The sequence below is a fragment of the Rhinatrema bivittatum genome, chromosome 1 (genome assembly GCF_901001135.1).
Source record: "Rhinatrema bivittatum chromosome 1, aRhiBiv1.1, whole genome shotgun sequence".
In the NCBI taxonomy this organism is placed as follows: Eukaryota; Metazoa; Chordata; class Amphibia; order Gymnophiona; family Rhinatrematidae; genus Rhinatrema; species Rhinatrema bivittatum.
The window spans coordinates 306,766,977-306,784,885 of record NC_042615.1 but is presented as its reverse complement, the minus strand read 5'-3'; the positions used below and the strand labels follow the sequence as shown (position 1 = coordinate 306,784,885).

General features: G+C 42.5%; 1 protein-coding gene across 2 annotated transcripts in view; it reads left to right on the top strand.

The window, feature by feature from the left end:
- Positions 1–17,909, top strand: part of BANK1 (B cell scaffold protein with ankyrin repeats 1) — an 894,626-nt gene that overhangs the window by 451,845 nt on the left and 424,872 nt on the right. For both annotated transcript variants that reach the window (XM_029597059.1, XM_029597058.1), the window contains exon 8: positions 13,915–14,111. In XM_029597059.1, the coding sequence (XP_029452919.1) occupies positions 13,915–14,111 (197 nt within the window). The remainder of the gene's footprint in view (positions 1–13,914; positions 14,112–17,909) is intronic.

The following is a 17,909-nucleotide window of genomic DNA, read 5'->3' as shown; positions in this document are numbered from 1 at the left end:
CGTTCAGCAATCAATACTAAGGTTTTTGGCTATTGAATCTAATATAAAGGATATCCAGGCTTTCAGTTCTGTGTCTGTGAAGGATCACAACATGCTGTTTATATCTTGAAAACCAATCAATCAGGCTCTTACCTAAATCATACTATTGCACTAGCCCTTACTGAAAGTTTAATCATCCCCTTGTAGGACACTAGCTGATTAATTAGTAAATTCACATGTAAACAGAGAGGTTCCAGTAAAAGCAAACGTAGTCCATGTGCCTATATGTAAAAAATCACCTGAGCTAAAGATTTCCAAATTATCCCTTTCGACTGAAAAGCAGGTTGTTAATACAAACAATAAACATACTTTGAATTGTCTGTATGCCAATGCCAGAAGTATAAGAAGTAAGATGGGAGAGTAAGAATGTATAGCAGCAAATGATAAGATTGACATAATTGGCATCACAGAGACCTGGTGGAAGGAGGATAACCAATGGGGCAGTGCTATATGAGGGTACAAATTATATTGCAATGATAGGGAGGATCAACTTCGTGGGGGTGTGGCACTTTATGTCCAGGAGGGTATAGAGTCCAACAAGATAAAGATCATACAAGAGACTAAATGCTCAGTAGAATTTATATGAGTAGAAATCCCATGTGTGTTGGGTAAGAGATTAGTGAAAGGAGTATACTACCATCCACCTGGACAAAATGGTCAGACAGATGATGAAATGCTAAGAGAAATCAGGGAAGCTAGCCAATTTGGCAGTGCAGTAATAATGGGAGATTTCAATTACCCCAATATTGACTGGGTAAATGTAACATCAGGACTTGCTAGAGACTTAAAGTTCCTGGATGTAATAAACGAATGCTTCATGGAGCAATTGGTTTAGGAACCAACAAGACAGGGAGCTATTTTAGATTTAATTCTTAGTGGTGAGAGAGGTAACTGTGGTGACACCACTTGGCAACAGTGATCATAACATGATCAAATTTAGCCTAATAACTGGAAGGGGGATAATAAGTAAATCTACAGCTCTAACACTAAATTTTCAAAAGGGAAACTCTGACAAAATGAGGAAAATAGAAAAAAACTAAAAGGTGCAGCTGCAAAGGTTAAAAGTGTTCAACAGGCTTGGACATTGTTTAAAAATGCAATCCTAGACACGCAGTCCAGATGTATTCCACTCATTAAGAAAGGTGGAAGGAAGGCAAAACGATTACCAGCATGGTTAAAAGGTGAGGTGAAAGAGGCTATTTTAGCCAAAAAAAACATCCTTCAAAAATTGGAAGAAGGATCCATCTGAAGAAAATAGGAAAAAGCATAAGCATTGTCAAGTTAAGTGTAAAACATTGATAACACAGGTGAAGAGAGAATTTGAAATGAAGTTGGCCATAGAGGCAAAAACTTATAATAAAAACGTTTAAAAATATATCCAAAGCAAGAAACCTGTGAGGGAGTCTGTTGGACCGTTAGATGACTGAGGGGGTTAAAGGGGCTCTTAGGGAAGATAAGGCCATTGCAGAAAGACTAAATGAATTATATGCTTCCATGTTTACTAATGAGGATGTTGGGGAGATACCAGTTCCAGAGATGGTTTTCAATGGTGAGTCAGATGAGCTGAACCAAATCATTGTGAACCTGGAAGATGTAGTAGGCTAGATTGACAAACTAAAGAGTAGCAAATCACCTGGACCAGATGGTATGCATCCTAGGGTACTGAAGGAACTAAAAAATGAAATTTCTGATCTATAGTTAAAATGTATAACCTATCATTAAAATCATCCATTGTACTTGGAGGATGACCAATGTAACACCAATATTTAAAAAGGGCTCCAGGGGAATTCCGGGAAACTATAGACCAGTGAGCCTGACTTCAGTGCCAGGAAAAATAGTGGAAACTATTCTAAAGATCAAAATCATAGCACATATAGAAAGACATGGTTTAATGGAACACAGACAATATGGATTTACCCAAGGGAAGTCTTGCCTAACAAATCTGCTTCAGTTTTTTGAAGAGGTTAATAAACATGTGGATAAAGGTGAACCGGTAGATGTAGTATATTTGGATTTTCAGAAGGCATTTGACAAAGTCCCTCATGAGAGGCTTCTAAGAAAACTAAAAAGTCATGAGAAAGGAGGCAATATCCTTTCGTGGATTACAAACTGGTTAAAAGTCAGGAAACAGAGTAGGATTAAATGGTCAATTTTCTCAGTGAAAAAGGGTAAACAGTGGAGTACTTCAGGGATCTGTACTTGGACCGATGCTTTTCAATATATTTATAAATGATCTGGAAAGGAATACGATGAGTGAGGTTATCAAATTTGCGGATGATACAAAATTATTCAATCACAAACAGATTGTGATACATTACAGGATGACCTTGCGAGACTGCAAGATTGGGCATCGAAATAGCAGATGAAATTTAATGTGGACAAGTGCCAAGTGTTGCATATAGGGAAAAATAGCTCTTGCTATAGTTACACCATGTTACGTTCCATATTAGGATCTACCACCCAGGAAAAAGATCTAGGCATCATAGTGGATAAAACTTTGAAATTGTTGGCTCAGTGTGCTGCAGTAGTCAAAAAAGCAAACAGAATGTTAGGAATTAGGGATGTGAATCGTGTGTCCGATCGTTTTAACGATCGGGTTCGGCTGGGGGGAGAAAAAAATCTGATCGGCATGATTTTTTTGGTAAAAAAAAAAATCGGTTTTCTGAATAGTGCACACTAACGTGAGTTAGTGTGCACTAACGGAAGGTTAGTGCGCACTAATACGAGTTAGTGCACACTATCAAAAATTGTTACTTAATGGTTTAAAAGTAACATTTGAGGAAATGTTCGTTAGCTAGAGGTGCACACTAAGCCGCGCATGCTTGGTGCTGTCCCCCGTGGTCATTTTGCTACCAGATATAGCACGCACTAGCCAAAAAGAGAAAAAAAGTGCCAGCAGGCTGCAGCAGTGACAGTGCCAGCAGTAGCCACTAGCCAGTAGCCAGTCTAGCCTCAGCCTGCTCTTTAAATTTAACCACTGTAAATATAATAAATTAATAATAAAGATTTTTGTTTAGTTTTTCTATAGTATGTTAATGTTTTGAAGCTCAGGTTGCAAGTTTCTTTATTAAATGTTTTGTTTCACTAAAGTAGAATATAGAGAAGTACTTAATTTCATTTTATGTAAAGTTTCTTTAGTTTAATACACAAAGTACTTCATTTTATTTTATTCTACTCTAGTGGAAAAAAAGTTTAGTTTAACACAGGAACTGCAAACTTGAGCACAGTGAATTGGGGGGGGTGGGGGGGAGGGATGTGAAGGGGGAGACAGCCCCTGCATTCAGCAGCTCTGATTTTCTGAAGAGATCTGTCCTTCAGAGACCAGGGAGTGGGACTGCTTGGCCCTTCACCTCCCCCTTTCCCTTCCCTTTGTCAAGCTACCAACTGTTTCCATTTCCCATCCCCCATATATTAAACCATCACCTCAGTGGGAACCTTGGTAACATCAATAAATAAGAGGGCAGCCAATAGGAATACATATTCATTCCTAACTGACCTGAAAAGTGTCAAATTGTATCATTTTCTATTAGTGCGCACTAACAATGGGTAGTGCGCACTAACTCCCGTTAGTGCGCACTAAGACGATTAATGATTTTTTTACGATAAATCAGGGGAATTTCTATTGTTTCGCACTCTTTAACGATTAATGATGATATTAAAAATATTGGGCGATAATTTAAATCGTTAAAAAAACGATTCACATCCCTATAAGGGAATGGTTAATAAAACGGAAAATGTCATAATGCTTCTGTATCGCTCCATGGTGAAACCGCACCTTGAATACTGTGTACAATTCTGGGTACCACATCTCAAAAAAGATATAGTTGCGATGGAGAAGGTACAGAAAAGGGCAACCAAAATGATAAAGGGGATAGAACAGCTCCCCTATGAGGAAAGGCTGAAGAGGTTAGGGCTGTTCAGCTTGGAGAAGAGATGACTGAAGGGGTATATGGTAGAGGTCTTTAAAATCATTAGAGGTCTTGAACAAGTTGATATGAATCAGTTGTTTACACTTTCAGATAATAGAAGGACAAGGGGGCACTCCATGAAATTAGCAAGTAGCACATTTAAAACTAATCAGAGAAAATTATCTTTCACTCAACGCACAATTAAGCTCTGGAATTTGTTGCCAGAGGATGTGGTTAGTGAAGTTAGTGTAGCTGGATTTAAAAAAGGTTTGGATAAGTTCTTGGAGGAGAAGTCCATTAACTGCTATTAATCAAGTTTATTTATTTAATTATTTGTTTGTTGAGTTTTATATACCGTCGTTTGGTTTCACCATCACAACGGTTTACATGCTTCGACTGGTAGAGAGATACAGATTTCGTTTGCTATATAAGAGTTAGTGAGTAAGTAACGGCATTATAGTGCATATAAATGTTAAAAATTACATACAAGATTTGTGAGCACGTATAAGTATTATAAGTATATATAAGTTGACTTAGGGAATGGCGTCTGCTATTACTGGCATCAGTAGCATGGGATCTTCTTGGTGTTTGGGTATTTGCCCAGTTTTTGTAGCCTGGTTTGGCCTCTGTTGGAAACAGGATGCTGAGCTTGATGGACCCTTGGTCTGACCCAGCATGGCAATTTCTTATGTTCTTATGAGACATTTAAACCTTTGTTTTGTTTTTTTTTAATTTCCCTAAGGTTATGGGGAAAATCCCCAATGTGACTTTAAAGAAATATTTTTTGGAAGTTTTGAAATTTCAATATAACCAATTACCTTCTTTTAACAAATTGTACTTCTTACTATAAGTAGTTCTGCTGTTTCCCAACAAAATTCTAATACTCAAGTTTTCTCTACAATGCATAATTTGACACATTTTCTTGAGAGTTCCACTCATGAAATTGAATGAAATACTTTACTGGTATCTTTCATTTCTTCTCAAGATTTGAATAATGTAATGCGAAAGGATTTTAGGAATTTTTCTTCTTTATTTTCAGGTCAGATGGTGCAGATTTTCCCTGATTTAGTTCGTGTGACTCAAGAAAGAAGGAGAGGTTTTCTTGCCTTCCAGCAAGAGGCTGTTGCTTTAGGTTGTCCCTTCAAGCTTCGCTATTCGTGTAAATGTATTATTAAGTATAATAATGATTGCTTTATTTTTTTTTCACTGGAACAAATACAATTGTTTTGGATTCCAGAAGACCTTTAACATCTTCTCCAGTGTCTACTTAGGGCTGGATTTTCTAAACTACCGCGGCTTCCTGAATCCCAGCGCTAACGGGGGACGGGGGGGGGGGGGGCGAAGCGGGGCGGGAGCCGGCAGCTATTGCACCTTCGCGGTGCTATCACTGCCAGCTATGGCATCCAATAGCACCATCGTACAAGGTGGTGCTATTGGGCACGCTACTGGCAATGATAAGGGTTCTTAGCTTTCGCAGCCAGCAATTTTTCCACCTTGTCCGCCCCGATGTCGCCCTGACTCCTCCTCCTCCTTCCGGTGCTGACGCTGCCCTGACTCCGCCCCGATTTAGCTATCGCACCGAAAAGTCCCTTTTCGCGTGCGATCCCATTAGAAAATGACCCCCTTAGTTTGTAAAGGGCATAATTTATTTTGCAGTTTGCCTCATGCTATGCAATTTTCTCTTACAATTTCTTATTGGCTCCTAGATTTTTCTGCCTCTCTTCCATTTATTGTAAAATTTGGAAATGGATGCCTGTATTATTCATTATTTTCTTTGTTCATATCTTTTATTTGGCAATAATTTCTTATACAGAATTTGATGTATTCCCTTAAGATAAGTTTAATGCTTTGTTATATCTATGAAATCTATTAAATAAAAAGTTAAAAAAAAGAGAAAGATTGTTCACATGTCACAGCTAAGCGGGCAATTCATGGGGAAGGAATATCCAAAATAAACTAACTAGAGGACCGAAGGGTTTGCTCAGGTGTATGTATCTATAATGTGGAGCAGATCCAAGGGGAGGAGATATTATAGAAGTTATGAGAAATGGTGTCTAATTTGTATTTGATATGCCAACACACCGGGAGCCACTGAAAGATTAACAGATGGGAGAGATATGTCCTCAAACTGGTGTACCTGCGAGAAGACGTGCAGCTGAATTTTGAATAATTTGTAAGGGCTAGAAGGCATTTTGTAGTAGACCAGAATAAAAAGAATTACAGTAATCGACAGAGGGAAAGATTAAGGCTTGTAAAACATTACAGAAGTTTGTGGGTTCCAAAACAAGCTTCAAATGTCTTAGTATTCTTACTCCTGGATTCATCAAAATGATATAATATCACATGCATAGAGAAAGGGGTATGTTTATGGTGGTTTTTAGAACTAACACACTGTGTGGTAACATACTACTTTGCATTGGTAGTATCACATGCTGTAGTAAAGTTTTCACACCCCTCAATATTTCTATTTTACGGCACACTAAGGCCTGGATTTATCAAAATGCACTAAATATGATAGGAAAAGGTGTGTGTTTTATTGCAAAGTGCACTATCTTACTGCTTTGCATAGGTATTAGTGCAAACTGTAATACCTTTTTTGCACTTTGTGATAAGTGCCAGAATTGTTGTATTTCCTGCATACAACCACTGGGGAAGGGGGAGAGAGAGAGAGACTAGCCATAATGCCCTCATATAGGTAGGTATTTATACCTCTTTATGAGGCCTACCTAGTCACTCGAGGTGAGGTTTAGGTATTAATGTAAGGGTTAGGGGCCACTTTGACATTCAAAGTGAGACATACGAACAGAACAGTGCTCTCTTGTGAAGATTTGATGACCTTCGGAGTGAGGAAACTCACCCAAAGATTAAATTTGTGCAATGTTCTTTCAACCTAGCTTGATGGACTCTCTACCTGGGTAACATCAAGCTAGGTTGAGAGAACACTGCACAAATCTCATTTTTGGGTGAGTCCCTTCCAAAAATTTGCATTTGCGCCGTGCGATAGTACTATTATCACATGCGTTATGATGTTAATGCGTGTGTTAACGCATTATCACGTGCGAAAACACCATATCGCATTTTAATGGATACTTGCCAGGTTCTTGTGGCCTGGTTTGGCCTCTGTTGGAAACAGGTTGCTGGGCTTGATGGACCCTTGGTCTGACCCAGCATGGCAATTTCTTATGTTCTTATGTTCTAATGAATGACACTGAGTTTGTAGAATGAATTTTTGACAACTGACTTATCTGAGAATCATGGATAACTTTGGATCCATGATTTCACCCAGGTTGTAATGAAAATGTAAAGGAGCAATTTGTAGTATCCAGCTATTACAAAGCCTGCAGGTATTATATGCCTACAGACCTTGCAGCTAATTTTCAAAGGGAAAATATGTGCATAATTTTCGTTTGAATACTGGTACCTGAAAGCTATGGTGCATACTTTTTCTAAATGTAAAATTTAAATGGAACATAATGGGGTAGATTTTAAAAGGTTGTGTGTGGGCATACATGTGTGCGAGCTACCTGGCGCACACACATGTACGCCTGATTTTATAACATGCGTGCGCATGTTATAAAATCCGAGGTTGGCGTGTGCAAGGGGGTACACAATTGTGGACCTTGCGCGCGCCGAGTCACGCTGCCTTCCCCGTGCCCCCTAGCCTGACCTTCCCACCCCTTCCCCTAATCTTTCCCCCCCCTAGCTCCACTCTAACCCCCCTGCTCTTAATCTTACCTTTTGCGCGCGCCGGCAGCCTGCCGGAACGCGATCCTCTAACAGAGCGGCAATGGTCGCTCTGTCGGAGGCCTCTTTCCCCGCCCCCGGACCGCCCCTTTTGTAAAGCCCCAGACTTAAACGTGTCCCGGGGCTTTACGCGTGTCGCCGGACCTTTTGAAAATAGGCCCAGCACGCGCAAGCCCGGTTACGCATGTAAATCCTCCGGATTTGAGTGCGTAGCCCTTTGAAAATCCGGCCCAATATGTATAGATTTGTAAACACTATTTAAGGGGCTGATTTACTAAGCTGCGGTAAAACAGCATGGAACTGTGCTGTTTTACTACAGAAAACTTACTGCACAATTTACTAAAATTATCACTATATTTAGTAAACTCCATTAATAGTGTACTGCAGTTTACTAAGGGGCGGATTTTGCATAGGCCGCCGGCGCGCGTAAAGCCCTGGGACGCGCGTAAGTCCCGGGGCTTTCGAAAAGGGGTGGGAGGGGGCATGTCCGGGGGCGTTTTGGGGGCGTGCCGCGGCGTTTTGGGGGCGGGCACGGGGGCGTGGCGCGGGGGCGTGGTGCCGGCACGGGGGCGTGGTCGACAAAGGTGGGGGGGGGGTTTAGATAGGGCCGGGGGGGTGGGTTAGGTAGGGGAAGGCGAAGGAAAGTTCCCTCCGAGGCCGCTCCGAAATCGGAGCGGCCTCGGAGGGAACAGGCAGCGCGCGCTGGGCTTGGCGCATGCAGGTTGCACAAATGTGCACCCCCTTGCGCGCGCCGACCCCGGATTTTATAAGATACGCGCGGCTACGCCTGGTGCGCTAACAAAAGTACGCGATCGCGCAAGTATTTAAAATCTACCCCTAAATGTAGTGATAACTTTCAGCATGTTGTTCTGGCCAGGACTTTATGTATTCATAGGGGTGCAGTGAGAGCTGAGTGGGAGCAGGACCATCCCCACATATTCCTGCACTACCACAGCCATTTTTTAATATGGTGCCTGTGATCTTTGATGCTTCTTGCTCTCCCTTCCAGCCCCTTGTGTATAGGAAATGGAGTGTCAGGGATCAAGCAGTGAAATTCTGGAGAATGGTGCTGGTGAGGCAGGAGCAGATGGGGATTGCTTCTGACCCTATTGGATGCCTTCTGCAGTCTCAGGGACTTTGAGGTACCTCTGACTGAGGGAATAAGAGTGGGTCAATTTCCTTTTACTTGGGGGCCGGCCTCGAGAAGGTATTTTTTTTTTTTACTACTTCTGAGGGTCAGGTGGGGGGTATGGAGAGGGGGCTGGTTTTACACCACTTCCTCACCAGGAACTTATGCCCCAAGGGAGAGGTGGAGCCTTTTACTCAAGCCTCAGGCCCTACACCCAAGAGCAAGAGCACACACGTTAGCTTTCTGATGCTCCCGGGAGCATTTTCCCTAGAATGTTAACTTTCTAGGGAAAATGCAGCTTCCAGCATTTAGCACAGGCCCCATTATTTCCTTTGCATAATAATGGGCTGCTTTGTTTGTATTTGCACGCAATTCAGCTCATTAATTTTGGCCATGTGTTTGGCCTGATTTGTCTTGTGCTAGCACCACGTTATAGGAATAATGGGCATTTTTGACTGATCAATGTGTGTTAATCAGTTAATAACATATGAGTGCCCTAACACAGGTTAGTAAATCAGTCTCTAAAAGCATTATTTTCCAATTCTGCCTAAAATACACCCCCAGAAATGCCTTCCCTCAATCTTGCTAAAAGTGCATGCACTGTGGAGTCCCATGCAAATTTTAGTCAGATTGGATAAGGGCAATATTGGAGTAGACAATTTACCCAGGAAAATTGCTATTTAAATGGTAAATTAAGGGGTGGCTCTATCATTTGATAGGGTGAGATGGCCACCTGAGGTGGCAAAATTTTGGGGTGGCAGTAATTGCCCCACCAAACACCCCAGATGTGGCCTCCTCACCTCGCATTCAAACCTAAAGATGCCGGTGCGCATGGAATGATTTTGGGCCCTTGGGGTTCCCTCACCCCCATGGGCAGAAAGAAGACCTCAGTAGTTGGTGCCACTACTAAATGATGGTGTCCAGCGGTTTTCCCAGGCCCTGCAGGAAGTTCTCACTCAGCTGTAGTACCACCAGTAAATGATGACGTCTTGTGGTGGTGCTAGAATATGAACTTCCCCTGGGGATCCCAGGACCCGCAGACAGGAAGAGGATCTCACAGAGTCATTGGAAGATGAACTGCCCACAGGGATCCTGCACCCCCCATGGGCCAAAAGAAAGCGGAAGGTGGGGAGGATGTGACTCCTCTGGGAAACCTGGCCCCTGCCCCTCTCCCCTTCCCAAGTATTTTAAGTCAGTGAAAGGGGCAGACTCCAAGGGAACAGTCCCCCTCCTCAGGCCGCTCAGTGATTTGACCCAGTACCTTGCAGAAGGCAGGGGCAGTAAAGCACCACATTATCTCTTGCCTCAGGCAGAAGATTGTCTTGAGCTGCCCTTGGGTAAATGGCTTTGAAAATTGCCTTCCACATGCTGCGATGGATGTGTATTGCCTGTGACAGAGTCCTCTACAGACAGGGAATGATTTCAGGAGAAGCTAGGTTGTAACAAAATGGTTCAGAAAATGAAAATAGCCACTGACCAGCAAGAAAAGGGAACTGGGGAGATACCTAAAAAATAAATTCTAAACTATTTGGGTTGTCACTGTTTACATATTGTGTGGTTTTCCTTTCTAATCAATGCTGGATTGATCCAATTAAATATGTAAATGGGTCTTATGGAAATGTACAGACTAGCAATACCACTTCTTGTTTCTCTCAATCACTAGTCATGCTTGGAACTTTTGATTTCCAATCACTCAAATTGTCATGGATTGAGAGGGGAGAGGGCATTGTGCACAAACTTTCTCCTCTCTCACTCATGCACACACACACTCTCTAATGTTCACATTCACATGCATAAATGCACATTCACACTCTCACTCTTCTCATTCTCTCCAACACACTAACATTCAGATACTCACTCTCACAGGTGTAAGAACATGCCATGCTGGGTCAGACCAAGGGTCCATCAAGCCCAGCATCTTGTTTCCAACAGAGGCCAAACCAGGCCACAAGAACTTGGCAATTACCCAAACACAAAGAAGATCCCATGCTACTGATGTAATTAATAGCAGTGGCTATTTCCTAAGTAAACTTGATTAATAGCAGATAATGGATTTCTTCTCCAAGAACTTATCCAAACCTTTTTTGAACCCAGCTACACTAACTGCACTAACCACTAGAGATGTGTATCGTGTGATCGATCGTCTTAACGATCGATTTCGGCTGGGGGGGGGAGGGAATCGGATCGTCGCGGTTTTGTGTTTTTAAATATCGTGTAAATTGTAAATCTGGGGAGGGCGGGAAAACCGGCACACTAAAACATCCCTAAAACCCACCCCGACCCTTTAAAATAAATCCCCCACCCTCCCAAACCCCCCCCAAAATGTCTTAAATTACCTGGGGTCCAGTGGGGGGGTCCCGTTGTGATCTTCCACTCTCGGGCGTCGGGCGCGTTGATAGAAAATGGCGCCGGCGCCATTTTGGTTCCTGTTCCCCGACGTCATGAGCGTAGGAGATCGCTCCCGGACCCCCGCTGGACCCCCAGGGACCTTTGGCCAGCTTGGGTGGGGCCTCCTGACCCCCACAAGACTTGCCAAAAGTCCAGCGGGGGTCCGGGAACGACCTCCTGCACTCGAATCGTGTTGCCGTACGGCCGGCGCCATTTTCCTGTACGGTAATATGGCCATACTTACTACAACCCCCTACAACCCCCTACTCTCCTGACGCCCCCAAGACCTGCCAAATTAATTTACTACAACCCCCCCCTCCTCCTAACCCCTCCCCCCCCCAAGACCTGCCAAAAGTCCCTGGTGATCCAGCGGGGGTCCAGGGCTCGCAGACAAATCTTTAATAAAAAATTAAAAATCTAACAAAACCCCCCACCGTCCTGACGCCCCCCAAGACCTCCAAAATTAATTTACTACAACCCCCACCCTCCTGACCCCCCCAAGACCTGCCAAAAGTCCCTGGTGGTCCAGCGGGGGTCCGGGAGCGATCTCCTGGACTGGGGTCGACCAATGATGGTGGTAGCCCCTGTGACATAGTAAGGGCAAAGGGCCGTCGACGCCATTTTGATTACTGGCAGCCGAAGGCCCTTTGCCCTTACTATGGTGGGGGTTGTAGTAAATTAATTTTGGAGGTCTTGGGGGGGCATCAGGAGGGTGGGGGATTTTGTTAGATTTTTACTTTTTTTATTAAAGATTTGTCTGCGAGCCAGATGCAGCCATCAAAAGAGCCATATCTGGCTCCCAAGCCATTGGTTCCTGACCCCTGTTATAGGGCATGCGCGTGCCCGCCCACATCTGCACACAAGTCTGATGTGGGAATATTGCATATTGGGGAAAAAAAGGGGTAAAATGTGGGCATGACGTGGCTGGAGCATGGGCATTCCACGGTGGGGCCCAAGAGATGTGCGTGTAGTATCTATGTGCCCGGGCGCGCACCCAGTCCCAGTGCCACGTAACTTTACTTCCACTATGGAAGAGGTATAAGTCTTAATAATACTATTTTCAGGCATCTGTAAGGGGTTTATGGGGTCTGGGGTAATTTGGGGGAGTGCAGGCGAAAGAACAAGGTGGTTTTGCAGGACCTAACTTTAGACTGGGCGTACTGGTGGATGAACTGGTGACACCAGTCATGGCGTGGATACCTCTTGTTGTAAAATTCCCTCATACAGCTCAAACCCAATTTATGCCACTGGCGCACGCACAAGCTTAAAATTAGGCGCACATACGTGCGCGCCTAGGCTATTTTATAACACGTGTGTGCTTATGAGCGCATGTTATAAAATTGCTGCATCACTGGACATGTGCCAGCACACGCATGTATACATGCGCCCACGCGCCCATTTGAAAGTTACCATCCTTGTGTCTCTGTACCTTCATAATGGAACGAGTCATCTCTGGCTGTTGTAAAAGGTTGAAGGGAAATACCTACAGTACCTGAATGCAATCCACTTTGAAGTGCCAAAAGGTGGAATGTAAATCAAATAGATAAATAAAAGTGAATTCCTGTTACTTCCTGGGAGTATATTTGGTGTTGCTAGCAACATCAGTTTATTTATTTCATAATTTGGGATTGAGTGGAAGAATTTGGGATTCTGTCAACTGATTTGATAGTGATACAACTAAAACTTGCCTTATGTTTTATTTTATAGTAGGTGGTTGATATGGAGAGTTTTATCTAAGAAGTGTGGATGGGACTTTTTAAAGTTATTTTCATTTATGCATTGTGGCTTTATTTCATTTGTTTGTCCATATGTTTATAATTGTTATATTGTCTTTTTGTTATGTTTGCATATCCTGCCTTGATGGCATCCAATTGGCGGGCTATTAAATGTGAAAAAAATAAAAGATTAAAAAATAAATAAACTGACATGCATATGTATTTATCTTATTAGCCAAAATACTATTAAAATAAAACAAGTCTGAACCTTTTGATAATATTTCAGGACCCAGAATATTTAAACATTAATGGGTGAATTTTAAAAGCCCTATGCGCACCGAATCCGGGAGATATGTGCGTATATCGGCCCAGTGTGTGCCACGCAGATTTTAAGAGGTGCCAGTGTACGCGCATATCTCCCGGTACACGAGTACACATTTTTTTCATAAAAGAAGTGAGGCATGGGCATAGTCTGGGCATGGGTGCAGCGGGGGCATTCCAGGAAATGTGAATGAAACCAGCGCGAAAGTATTTACACACATTAGTGTGCGCCAGAGCTATGGACGATGTGTAAGTCATGAAACAAAAAAAACTAGGCTAGTCAGTGGGGCTTTAAGGGTCGGGGCTAATAGGGTAAAAGGGAGACAAGTTAGCTAGGGGGTTTAGGAAGTCCTCTCCTTTATTGGGGCGAACTGGGAACAAACTGGGGAAACAGGTAATTGCATCAGTGCGAATATCTACTAAAATCCCCCCACTTCCACGATGGAGGCAGCATTTGCATGCAGATGTGTGCATCAATGTAAAATTGTGCGCACATGCATTTCCATATAGCTGATTTTATACCATGTGCGCATATATGCACCTAAGTTATAAAATTGCCACGTCCATGTGCATAAGCCGGAAAACACATGTTCATGTGCTCCCACCTGGTTTTATTCCAGGCAAATATGTATTTATTTATTTAAATACTGATTCTTTTTCCCTTTTCCAGGTACTTATTCTGAAGAACTTCCTACTCTTCTCCATTGTGCTGCTAAGTTTGGTTTGAAGAACCTTATTTCTATTCTAACTCAGTGTCCTGGGGCTATTCAGGCTTCAAGACTGGTCAACAAATATGGGGAGGACCCAGCAAATCTTGCAGCAAGATATGGTCATAAAGATCTTCAGAAACTCATCGCAGAATTGTCTGTAAGTCCAAATTATATTTTAAAAAATATACATATCATATATATAATCAGATATGTCATCTGTAGTAACAATGTCAGTAGAATAAATGTTTTTGAAAGAGAATCTGATCTTTCATAAGAATCAATAGGCTGTTATCATCCCTTCTCATTACCTATGCAATCTATATTATGAATATATGTATACTAGTAGTAAATGCCCATCCAAGGATGGGGAAATACTGTGATGTGTAGGAATTGTATAATTGAGTGCATGTTGAACTCAGATGTACTCTGTGGTAGTATAGAGTGAATTGACTATTCACACAGAGAGAGGGGGCAGAGCTGGAGAGTACAGGCAGAGAGACAAGCAGAGCTCAATTTACATATGTGGTAGTAGAGAGTGGATTGGACAATACAGTGAACAAAAAGAGCAGAGATGGAGAATGCGGCAGAGCTGAATAACATAGGGAACGAGAGGGGCAGAGTTCAATTCCCATACAGAGAGCTCAATTCCCATACAGAGAGAGTGGGGCAGAGTTGGAAAGTACAGGGAAGGAGAGAGGTGGAGCTCTATTTGCATACTGGCTATGCAGGTGTAAGGCAACTTTCCTCTTTATTATAGTTAGATAAAGGATTCTTGACTTCTGCCCTTGAGGTCCACAAAATGTGTCTAGTTTTCAGGAGTAGAAAGATATCCAACTTAAATGGTTTCTTGGGCAAAATGTATGCTGATAGATCTGATGATTACATGTGGCAGATATTCTAAATAACAGACCTGTTTGTGATCCTTAAAGACAAGAGGTGAAGATGTGTTGAGTATGTCTGTTATCTCTGCAATCCATCTTCTATGCTCATTGGTTTAGAATAGATCATGTGACTCTTTCATTTCAGTTAGTGATCTAGGGGGCATATGCAATGAAATTCATGCTAAAATAATTTTAGTGTGTTAATTAGTAAACTTTTTGCATGCACATTAAAATGGGATTTGATATGTTATGCAATATAATACACTGAAGGCATCCTAAAATTTATCTTCAGTCGCATTGGCTCAGTACTAATGCGGTCGTTAACAATAAAAGTGTGGCATCTATGCTAATTCCCCCTGCTAACTGACACTTTAGGAAGATTAGCAGGGGGCATTTCATCCGACCCACGCCCAATACAAAGCTGAAAGTGCTGACATACCTCAATGGACAGACCTTCACCTCATACAGAAGATGAAGGGGCTTGGCAACTCCAATCCCCCTAACATGCATAATGATAGGGGCTTGGCAGCTTCAACATTCCATCCCCCCAAACACACAGAATAGAGCAGATGGATGCTTAGTGGCCAACTGAGCTCTCATGCTGCTTTGCCCTGTGCTTGTGCAGTACATCAAGAATAGATTTGAGAAATGCCAAATTACTAGTCTTATTTTTATTGACTTCACCATGGCATATGACGTTGTCAACTATCAAATGCTCCTTTAGAAGATCTACAACATGGCGCAGGGCCACCAACTAATTCATATTACCCAAACATTTATAGAAAACTACCTCTTCTTCTATGTTGGGGGTAAATGCAACCACTCGAACCAACTAAAGTAAAACTTAACACAAGGAAGTGTATTGGCACTGCTTCTTTCTCATATCTTCATGAAAGTCCAACCAAACTCATGCAGCTCTATTTATGCAATGACCTAGCAATAGTAGCACTAGTAGGAGACTTCACCGACATAGAACACACTTTAACAGCTGCACTAGCCAAGCTAACTGACTACTATAACATTTATCGGCTTCAATCAAATCTAAGTAAAACACAGATTAACTTCTTCCATGTGTGCAATCTCAGTGCAACTGAAAAACTAAACATCAGCTGGAATGGCATACATCTAAGTAATTGCAAAAAGCCAGTATACCCCAGAGTGGCTCTGGACTATGTACAAGATTTGCATAGAAAAATTAGGTCAGTGCCTAAAATAAAATCATCCTTAAGCTTTCAAATTCAAAATGGGGAATGAACCCAGCTATGGTCAGAACTCTTTTACTTGATTATGCTACTTCAGTGCTAAATGTGCTTGCCCTTGTGACAATAATCAACCTGGTGCTCATTGACAGCTGCCAAATGATCACAGGCTGCCTTTAATCAATTAATCTCAAAAGATTATGTATCCTTATTATGCATATACTCAAATTGTTATCCACCTGATGTTGATGTAGGTGGGCTATACATTTTTTTAAATGAATAAATAAATACAACCAGACATTTGGAAAGTTGGAGCCAGACAGACAGAGAAGTGGCAAACAGAAGATATAGACACACCCTGAACAGTCATATTGCAGCAAAATAAATGCCTGAAGTCATGCAGGAACTTCCTCACAAAAAAGGTTAGACTGGTAGAAGAGTACCAGTGAGGAGATGTGGCATTTGTGACTTGGATATATTGCTGCTGGGATTAGCATGGGTATTAGGGATGTGAATCGTTTTTCAACGATTAAAATTATCGTCCGATAATGTTAATATCGTCTTAAATCGTTATAGAACACGATACAATAGAAATTCTAACGATTTATCGTTAAAAATCGTTAAATCGTGTTAGTGCGCACTAAATCGAGTTAGTGCGCACTAACTCCCCGTTAGTGCGCACTAACTCGATTTAGTGCGCACTAACTGAAAATGATACAAATAAACACTTTCCAGGTCACTGAAGGTCAGTTAGGAATGAATATGTGTTCCTATTGGCTGGCTGCCCTCTTATCTATTGATGTTACCAAGGTTACCACTGAGGTGATGGTTGGGGGGATGGGAAATGGAACTGGAAACTAACGAACACCAACAGAAAATGAAACAAAGTGTTCACACTTCCCAGGTCAGTAAAGGTCACTTAGGAATGAATATGTATGTATGTATTCCTATTGGCTGGCTGTGCTCTTATCTATTGATGTTACCAAGGCTAACACTGAGGTAATGGTTGGGGGGATGTGAAATGGAAACAGTTGGAAGCTTGACAAAAAAAGTAATGTAATGATCAGCACTCACGTGACTAGAACTTGTTTGTTTATTATTTTTGTTAGCAGGCACCTGAAATGCTAGTGCATGTTGAATTTGCCAATCACTGTGCATTTTAGAAAGGTGGTCCTGGCTGGAACTGTACACAGTTCAAATATATGTAATTGATTGTTGGTAAGTGTATTTTTTAAGTAGCCACACTGGCACAAGTATGTTTACTTTTCCTCCTACTTAACTCACTAGCTCAGCTTTGTAAGAAGGGCTTCTCTGCTTGTGTGTTGTTTTTGTTTGGTGTGAGGAGAGCAGAAACATCAGATCTTTATTCAATCTACTACAGTCATCTCTTACAGTGCCCTATCCCTATTAATACCAGGAGTGTTGTGATCTTCCTGCACACAGTGCCCTAACCCTGATACCAGTCTGAGACAGCTCCCTCCCTGCATTACTAGTGAGAGGCTGGCTTCACAGACAGGGGGGAGCTGCCTGACCCTCACTCCTGACTTCCCCCATGTCCCAGCTAGTGAATGGTGTGTGGGTGAGGGGGGGGGGGGGAGGAGGATGGTGAAGTCTGAGACAGCTCCCTCCCTGCATTACTAGTGAGAGGCTGGCTTCACAGACAGGGGGGAGCTGCCTAACCCTCACTCCTGACTTCCCCCATGTCCCAGCTAGTGAATGGTGTGTGGGTGAGGGGGGGGGAGGATGGTGAAGTCTGAGACAGCTCCCTCCCTGCATTACTAGTGAGAGGCTGGCTTCACAGACAGGGGGGAGCTGCCTGACCCTCACTCCTGACTTCCCCCATGTCCCAGCTAGTGAATGGTGTGTGGGTGAGGG